Source organism: Oculina patagonica, chromosome 2, assembly GCF_052425735.1.
Source record: "Oculina patagonica isolate OP01 chromosome 2, crgOcupat, whole genome shotgun sequence".
In the NCBI taxonomy this organism is placed as follows: domain Eukaryota; kingdom Metazoa; phylum Cnidaria; class Anthozoa; order Scleractinia; family Oculinidae; genus Oculina; species Oculina patagonica.
Window position 1 is genome coordinate 6,217,265 of NC_135759.1, and position 9,615 is coordinate 6,226,879.

The 9,615-nt window shown below is 41.3% G+C and overlaps 1 protein-coding gene across 1 annotated transcript; it reads right to left on the reverse strand.

Moving 5' to 3' along the window:
• Positions 1-1,978: 1,978 nt before the first annotated feature.
• Positions 1,979-8,616, reverse strand: LOC144642794 (inactive rhomboid protein 1-like). Its single transcript, XM_078501875.1, has 6 exons — positions 8,442-8,616; positions 7,081-7,308; positions 5,489-5,727; positions 4,620-4,820; positions 3,400-3,648; positions 1,979-2,429 (listed from the first exon to the last, which is right to left on the reverse strand). Exons 1-6 carry the CDS (start codon positions 8,464-8,466, stop codon positions 2,013-2,015), a joined length of 1,359 nt encoding a protein of 452 aa, XP_078358001.1. The 5' UTR covers positions 8,467-8,616; the 3' UTR covers positions 1,979-2,012.
• Between the last annotated feature and the right edge of the window lie 999 nt (positions 8,617-9,615).

Here is a 9,615-nt window from a genome sequence, read left to right on the forward strand (position 1 = left end):
AACAAGCGAACATGGCCATAAAATAATTGAAAACAAAGGAACAAATAAAGCAAAAATAAAGCTGGGAACATGGAAACGGTAGCTTTTTCTGATATTTGAGGAAACATGTATCACGAAAATACTTCAGTAAATTAGGGGAAAGGGAACACAAGGCAATGTTTTTGGTAACAAGGAAACATCGACCCCCACCCCCTGGGGGCGCTCATAACGTATTTTGGTGACTGATGTAAGGTCATCCAGGGCAAGTCATCTTCACAGTCGAAGAAAAATGTTTGTTGCTGGGAGGAGAAGGGGTAACTTTTTCCCCAAACCACGCAAGCTCTGAATTTAAGCGAGTGAAAACGGCCAAAATGCTAACATGGAATAACGGTGCCCCCCACACCCAGGATCTCCCTAATAGGTCACGTGTCCAATCAATAGAAACGCCTATCCTGTGGTTTGTAAGTTAACCTGTATCGTGCACCTTAATTGTCTCGCATCTAGCAGCCCTCCCTGCTGAACAAAGTTAGAAAACGTGTTCTTAAGAATCCTCGCGAGAGAAATGATTTATTTTCATGCTTAACTTTTATATGACAGATTGTAATTCCTTCCAATTAAATTCCAGAAGGGGTGTAACGAAGTCCCCATTTAAACCCAATTCGTGTGTTCATGGCACACACGTCATTATAGGCCAAGCGTCTTGTTTTAGGAGAGAGACAACCAAAAGGACAGCACAAAATGGAGACCCTGTTGGGTGTGTTATCGGTATACGGGATAATTAGGTAAAAAAAATAACGGGATACAGGATATTTAGAAGAGATTCCGGGATATCGAAAGTCAAAGTTGGGGATACAAACCACAGGAGTAACGGGCCGGGATACGGAATATAAATGCCAAAAAACTAATGGGATACGGGATAGTCACCCACTACAACACCAACCCCCCCCCCCCCCCCCCCCCAAATCAGACGATATGAAGACTAAGGGCGCGTTCGTTTGGGAATATTCTGGAATAAGAATATATTCTGGAATATATTTCGGCTATTCTGCTTCCTGGGAGCAGAATAACCGGAATGGAAATCCAAGTATTCCGGAATAAAGCAGCCAAACGAACGCTAACTCGCATTATTCCAATTAATCTTATTCCGGATTGACCCCTACGTTCATGAGTGATGTTATCTTAATGTTGAAGAGCAGATAACAACAAACAATGCTAAAAACATTTCACGGAAAACCCTCCAAACACTTAACAGTATTTTCTCCGGAGACAGTAAACATTAAAAAATTGGCCACTGTAACAGCAAACACTGAAAATTATGGGCAAGTAACACTAAACACTAAACCCCATTCAGACCCTCCGATTTCCCATGATTCTCAGGCGTGGCCGTATTTCTTTTGTGAAACGCGATCTGCTAAAAAGCTGTGATTTACTAATAAGAATCGTGATTTGGTGAGGCGTAAACTAAAATTAGATGGAACTAAGATAAAGAACTAAACAAAACGAGAAACGTGATTTGGACCCACCCACCCTTCTTCTCTGATTTGCATCTCTCCTGTCCCTCCTAGATTAAATGCTATGCATATAAACAACTATGTATGTGTTGCTTTGGCAAAGCTCTGTTTGCTGGGATAATGAAAGACAAGACTACCATTTGGAAGATATTGGCCACGGGTGTGGCCGTTTTTTTATATATATTAAGGATAGAAAGCTTAAAATATAGAAACCTTAAACTATTATTCCAGCAAAGGTGAGGGAGAACCCGCCAACCCAAATCAACAACGGCAGAACAGAGGGAGTGAAGGGAGGGGAAATTTTTCTTGACTAGTTTGAAGCCATGCTGGAAGGGGCAATGTAACCGCGCCTGATGCTAAAAGCCCGCAAAAATGTGACCGGAAGTAATCGTTGGAGGGAATTACACCGGAAGCTGGGAAGACTTACGAAACAAGCTACATAAAACCATTTATTTTTTCAAATATCCTTTAAGAAAAATAAAAAAAATAGAATGTGCCACTCAACCTTTTTGGCATTTTCTCTCAATCACACAAACCTTCTGTGTAGGGAATACAATTTATGTCACGAGAGGTCGAGCCAATATGTTGTACACCATAAAATAAAGCAAAACTAAATAAAAACATTGTTACTGTCACAAAGATAATTATAAACTGAAACAGAAGCAATTTACGTCGAATCATGATAGAACTCCAAAACACCAAACCGCACAGAAAGCCGTAAAATAAACCAGTTATCATAGAATAGTTGTTCACTTGTGGAATTGTGCCAATGAAAAATAATACGAACAGGCAGCAGATTAACAGAGCGAGTCTTCGAACGCGATTCTTGACTGTACGCCAGAGTATCACATGTTCAACTAGTGCAAGGCCCATGATACCACCCACGGCTGGACCTGCACCGGCCTGGGGCGAGGCGTGCCTCGTGAATAACGAACCAATCTGCAACAAGAGAAATCAGTGAATAAAAGGAGAATATTGTAAGTGTAATTTAATCCTGAAGTAACGACGTCAAATATGATTTCTTGTTTCTCAACAAAGGGGACAAAACAAAGACAATAGGAAGCCAAACATTTTAAGTATAGATGGTTTTCACTCACGTGACAAGGCGGCCATATTGGTGGACCAAACAATACAAAATATTTGCGCAGATTTTGCATAAAAATAGAATTTAGTTCCCAACGGAGAAAAAAGCCTATTGTTCTGGTTCACCAACATGGCCGCCGTAACGTCACGTGAAAACGATCTATAAATGTATTAAGGAGTACTAAGCTTATTGACTACCCTGCAGGTTAACAACTTTATTAAAAAAAAGAACTGAAACACGTTATAGAAAAAAATGCTACGAATCCCAGCTGGTGGGTAGCTGACCAGTTAGTTATCTATACCGGCAGCGCTGTAGACTTGAATGATTGGAACGAGGGACCTCTAGAATTGAAATCCAGCGACCTAGATTACTCGGTCACCAAAGCGACTGGAAGTAAAAACTAGGAAATAAGGTATTAATAGGCCATTTTCAAAAATGGCATAATACTCTTTGTTGTCCCCCCAATTTTGCATAAGAATTTTTTTGCTGTCCCAAGGAAAATTGAAAACAATGCTTATGCAAAATTTTGGAGGGAAAGCAAAGAGTATTATGGTATTTTTGAAAATGGCCTATATGTGTTCATGTCCGTACGTGTGCACCCATTCTTTCGCACAACGTACGAGAGAAGTATTTGTGTGTTTGGTGTAGTGTGTGGCATGTTTCTAAAAAGCTTCAAAATAAAGACATTGTATTCAACAAGAAAAAGATGCTTTTCTGCACCATACGTGCAGCCAATCTTAAATAGATTCTACGCGATCTAGCTGAGATAGTCACTACAAATGCAATACATTATAAAGAAAGATATGTTTAACGCATGAGCCGTACCAAGTGTCCACCCACACCAGCAGTATGATGCACTATTGCCATGCGCAACCACCCAATAGAGTTTTCCTGGCCCCAATACAACCATATTTGCAAACACGTGATCACCAGACAGTCCAGAATTCCTTGGTGCAGATAAACTGACGTCACAAGTCGCCACCACTGATTGGATCGACGCGGAGAAAACTGTGTGACGTAGTTGTCAGCTACAGCTTGGTCTCCCAGAATGCAAAGCTGTTGTAGACAATCGACCTGGACAAAAGGAGAAATTTGTAAATACCTGATTGAAGAAACGTTGACCCATGAAAAGCATAAACCATAAACGATGCGACCCAAATGTTTACAGGGAAATCAGAAAAAAAAATCGTCGTCGGTAAATCGTGCCCATAAAGCTCACAAAGAAAGAAAATATCTTGATTATAAAAATGGGATATTTCTAAGCTTACCAATGCTGTCTTCCCAGAATCTCATTCGGTCTTATCGTTCATAGTTTATGCTTTTCATAGGGTCAACGTTTCTTCAATTTGGTATATAGTATTAGCTGAAACCGATAAGGTTAAACAAAAATAAAGAGTTTAAGATAATAACTTCGAGTGCATTATCGTAGTTATTTCCCTTGCGTCCTTCTTTAGATACGCACCCTCTTTCTAAAAAGGCCATTCCTTCCTTAAATTCCCTATTTCTTACTATTCGAAGTAGCCCTGGAAGGCGCGGTAGCTTAATAGAAAGTACGCTGAACTGCGAATTGAACTGCCTGGGTTCGAGCCGTGGCCGGAGTCTCTACGTTGTGTTCTTGGGCAAGACACTTTACTCTCATAGTGCCTCTCTCTACCCAGGTATATATTTGTACCGGCGAAATAACCCTAGGGGGTAGCCCTGCGACAGACTAGCATCCCATCCAGCGCGGAGTAGAAATACTTAGTGCTAGCCTACAGAAACCGGGATAAGTTCCGGTGATATGGGCCACTAAGCTCGACGCAGACTTTTATTCCAAGTAGACCGTCCTTAAATTGTTAGAGACAATGATCTATCGATATGCTTACAAAGCATGCATTTTAATTAAGAAGCGTGCATTCTATTTTAATTATGCACTTTCTTTTAATCCGTATGTATAACTATGTGTATAATAGCGTAAAACGTTATGCTTTTCTCGATCCCCTGCTCGCTTGATGAAGAACAAAAACATAACTGAACTCTCCGCCATTCAAGTGAGCCTTCAGTACCTGTGTGCAATGCTCTGCGTTCATATGAAACCGACCGTTCATAAACCAGCAGTGCTCTGGGCTGGTCAGCGTACACTGCCCATCGAGTTCCCCACAGCAGGGTCGTAAAATGTGCTGTACAGTAGACTGCGATGCAGACCGCTGACTACACTGTGTTTCTCTCCATTTAGCAGTGTCATTTGAGAGAGTGCGGCATTCCAGCTAAAAACAAAACAAAAAAGTGAAAGCACGCTAAGGACAAGCTCTGAATTTTTAACACTTTTATTGTAACCAACTTCATGATTGTTTTCAGAAAATAGAACAAGGCTCTCGTCAGCGCAAATTTCGATTAAGTGTCGTAAAACCAAAACAAAAGTAATTACTCTAAGTTCAATCACAAAGGACACAGACAATTCAGTGAACCAAACAAAACTCGAAGCAAATACATGTAGCCGGCACAAAGCGCGGGAAAACGTGTGTGAACCACAGGCTTACCATACTATGTTTGTGAGGTCACAGCATGCCCATATGATCATTCAAATTTCTTCATTAATCGCTATTGTAAACATTTAAGCCGTTCTAAAATCGGCTTCACGACTCGTATTTGTAATAAAATGAAATAGAAATATTTTCGCATTGTTTGGGTTTGTTTTTATGCCATTTTCTTGGCGATTTGTTGCGCGCGAGAGGAGTTCTAGGAGTTCTCGACTCGTGTATAGAATACAAGGCGTGCAACTTCGACATCGACGAGTCGGGTAACGCCTCTGGAGTGTAGCCAAAAATACATATTTCCCTTTCCTGCAGGCCAGGTTCTACAACAACATGGACACATGCAAACGACGACAACAAACGTACAAACTTTGCTTACAAACTTTTATTTATCATGTTACCTCCGTTGTTGTCCCCGCGATGTTCAATTGTGGTACCTCACAGCAGCCCAGTCTTTCCCCACTTCCACCAAGGCGCGGATACAAAGTCTTCACCTGGTAAACGTTTAATGCATGGTCTTCCCTCATGCAAGGCGGGAAGAGCGCTCCCAGAAATACCAGATATGTCTCTGTCGGCCCTATCAATGGATTTGGTCGCTGGGTGTATGTAACTGTAATGTTACCACGGAACGAAACAGGCTCTAACGGAAATAAGACAAAGGCGTATTTTTTCTCGCTTGTCGTGGGATCATCTTTATGAGTAGGAGATGTGACAGTCATGGCGAATGATTTTATACTGGTGACATAAAACTAAAGAAATCGTGATTTTTACTGAGAACAGAATATCATTACCTCGGTTTTGGTCATTAGTACCAGTCAGTCTAAAGCTCGGGACACACTATGCGACAGGTCGCTGCGACGAGTCGCTCCGTGTGTACTGCTTAAAAACAGGTCGCTGCGACAAGGTGTTTGTTCGGTGCACAAACAGCGAATTTGGAAGAGTGGGAATATAGCGAAAATTCATGACGCTCTCTCATTGGTTAATTTATAATTTGTCGCAGCAACTTGTCGCAGCGATTTGTCGCAGACGTGTACACACGCTGCGACAACACTGCTATCGCTCATTTTGTCGCTGCGATGTGTTGCACGAATTCAAACCAGTTTGAATGCGTGTGACACATCGCAGCGACAAAATTCTGTCGCTGCGACTGGTTTGTCGCAAGAATGCACCATATCACACGAGGCGACATGTCGCCGCGACGTGTTGCAGCGACTTTTCGCCTAGTGTGTCCCGAACAAACACGTTGTCGCAGCGACTTGTTTTTAAGCAGTATATACAGAGCGACTCGTCGCAGCGACCTGTCGCTGCGACTTGTTGCATAGTGTGTCCCGACCTTTAAAATTTCGGCGAAAACAAAAATTTACATTTTTTTCTCTAAAACTTTAAGTATCCCTCCCCTATTCATTCCGGTTTTTACAGCATCGAGCGGCTAGGAGTATTTCTCATCTCCTGGGTGCGAAGATTTTTCATCACAAGCTACCATTAAACATTTCGTCTGGTTGCTCGTATTGTGCGCAGGTACTAAATTTACTCTCCTGGGTGGAGAGAGGCACTATGAGAGTGAAGTGTCTTGCACAAGAACACAACACAGTGACCCAGCAAGGGCTTAAACCCGGATGGCTTGATCTGGAATCCAGTGAACTTACCATTGGGCCACCGCACTTCTCACAAACTGTATATGGAGAGGGTTCTGAGGGGAGGGGGGGAGTGGGGGGCGTGGTATACATCCCATTTTCCCAGCCAAAATTTTGCACAAATCTCATCTCCCAGCCTATTGTTTTTCCAAATTTTCCCAAATCCCATTCCCAGTTCCACTACTTATGTTTGCAATTCCCAGTTCCAGTGACCCTAAACTCATTTTCCCATTGAAAATTTGCCCGAATTCTAGTTCCATTTTACCCCTTCAGCCACCCCCCCCCCCCAACCACCACCCCCCTATAGCTATGGATGAAATATTGTCTACCAGACATAAAATTGTGCTATTTAAATTCACCTATTCTTTGATCAACTATTGGTGCCAATCCTATGTCAGCAAACGTTGCTATCCAACACGACCAAATCAGCATCGACAAGTGTGCCATGGCAACCACGAATGTGAAATAAGGGCGAAATCCACTGGGCAATGATTGCAGGCTCTCCAAGCGAAGTCGTGACGTAACTGTTGATTCATATCGCTCTGGATAATCTTCTGCGATTGACTGATGTCTACTACTATATTGTTCTGCAACGAAATAACATGTAACCCTGTAATTTCGGATGGTGTAAACCGAAAGGAGTGCTCTTACTGAAGAAAAAGGGCAGCTTTAACTTTTTCACCTCTTGAAATGGTCAATTCAATTTACTGGACTTTCTTAAGTACAGCTTTCAAGATTTTGTTTGCGAATCCGTGTATGGGGTGAAAAAGGTTGGCAAATTATGATTAGCAATTAATGTTAAATATTTTGAACTTGAAGTCTTCCCGATGGGCGTACTCCTCACGAGGCTTATTTATGACGCCGACATCTCTGAGATACCTTATTGTTACTTATTTTCGCGGGACTTAATTTTCGCGATTTTCGCGATTTCCAAAAAATCGCGAAATCAAATCCCCGCGAAAATTTGTTTCAAAAGTTTTCTATTGTATTTTTTATGTTAATTTGGTATTTTTGGCCAAATCGCGAAAATAAAGTCCCGCGAAATATGCCCCTTCTATTAGCGTCGTACACATCAATTTAGGGGAACGGACGGTTCATTGACTTAAAAACCTTCCATAAGAAAATTAAGGATGTTCATTTTCTTAAAAAAAAAAAAATTAAGCCTTGCAGTCTTCTGTCTGCCACTTAAGTTATATATGTTTCTATGATGCAAACAAGAACAAAAATTAACCCGTGTAAAGTACGGGAAAATAGGTAACCTGTAAAACGTAAAACTATGAAAAAGCGCGGGGGAAAAGTCACCCTGTGTAAAGCGCCGGGAAAAAGCGGTAAAAATACATTTGACTTTCCTAAAGCGTGCTGTACAGCTTTTTCTTGACATTTTGAGATTTTTTCAAAATTGTTTGTATACTTCATTCAAAAATATTGTTATAGGATACAAAAAAGTATGTTGTTGTAAGTTCCGTGAAAAGCACGCGGAAAACACTTGGACTCGTGTAAAGCGCGGGCAAGAAACAAGCATTGACCCTGTGTAAAACAACAAAAAAAAATATTGTGCAAAGCACGTGGAAAATACATGGAACCTGTGTTAAGCGCGGGGAAAAATCATGAAACCTATCTAGAATGATTGGATTCTCTATCTAGAAAAACTAAAGTAGAAATGACAATACACTAATCTCTGAGCTCTCTGCAACGCAGAATTCTACTTATGTACTTGTACCTTCTTCATGAAACTGAGTCGACATTAGTAGGACTGAAGATGTTTACCGCTGAGAAATCTTCTCATCTGTCATGCTGGCGTGAAAATTAACCCGTTAGCTTTACGTGCTAAACAACGTTTATCTGGTAAAACCGTGCACATTTTAACTGGCGCTGGCAAGAATCTAATTCTTTGTTACGTCACAGAGATGCAACAGATTCGCGTGCTATTAAATCACATGCAACGCGCGCGCTTGAGTGCTTTCCATGCATTTGAAATGAGAGAGAGTTTTTAGTCGGTCGGTCAGTCAGTCAAACTTTTTTTTTTGCGACAAACACATTATGGTAACGGACTAGTGATAATCAAGAGATCAGGAGAGTGAGTTGTTCCCAAGATAGGTACCCAAGATAAGGCTCACATAAAAAAAAAGTTTTGCTGCGTAGCACCATAGTTAATAGAGGGAAATGGTTAGGAAGCCCGGAAAACATCAAAGGAGCAAACAAAGAGGCCAAGATTTATGTTGGAAGGTCCACGACCCTGCACATCTTTTGTTTTGTGCTCATACACTATGCATGCATTACGTAATCGCAATGTTTTTATTGGTTAGTTGCATGAACACACGTAACCCCTTATTGTATTTTGTCAGGTTTTGTGCAGGGTCAACTCCCAAAATAGCGAACAAAAACATACAACAAAGAACTTTGCCAGGATTCCTAACCATTTCCCTCTATTAACTATGGTAGCACTCAATTGTTACCAGAAGTGTTCAATAAGTGTTCTTGGAGTGCAAAATAGTTTTTTTTAAAAACAGACGTTTCGGGGAAACCCCTTCATCAGTGTAAATGTGATGTCTTAAAAGGAACACTTGATCGTACGTAAATGTCTTGCGTGCGCGTGGTTTAAAAATAAACAGAGCGCGAGATTGCGCGCGCGCTCAGGGCACATGACAAACATTTAAATGAACATCAGAATATTAGTCTGAGAATACAAATATCAATTTAGAATTTTAAGTCAATGTTCATGCCACTAGGGGCTAGGGACTTGTAAGAAAAGATCATCCTCATCTCCTCCCTTCGTCTTTGAGCCGCCGGTCCAGCAACTTGCTTAATAACAGATACTGACATGTCGTGGATGGAATTGTAGCCCCCTTGGTTAAAATGTTCGGCCACGGGAATCCCCCGTTCTGGTACCGTTG

What these genes read in the sequence shown, in the direction of transcription:
- LOC144642794 (XM_078501875.1), bottom strand. Translation starts at nt 8,466, where the DNA reads ATGTCGACTCAGTTTCATGAAGAAG. An exon ending in GACTCAGTTTCATGAAGAAG is followed by an intron (nt 7,309 to 8,441) that starts GTACAAGTACAT and finishes ATTTCGTTGCAG; the next exon opens with AACAATATAGTAGTAGACAT. An exon ending in CTGGTGTGGGTGGACACTTG is followed by an intron (nt 2,430 to 3,399) that starts GTACGGCTCATG and finishes CTCTTGTTGCAG; the next exon opens with ATTGGTTCGTTATTCACGAG.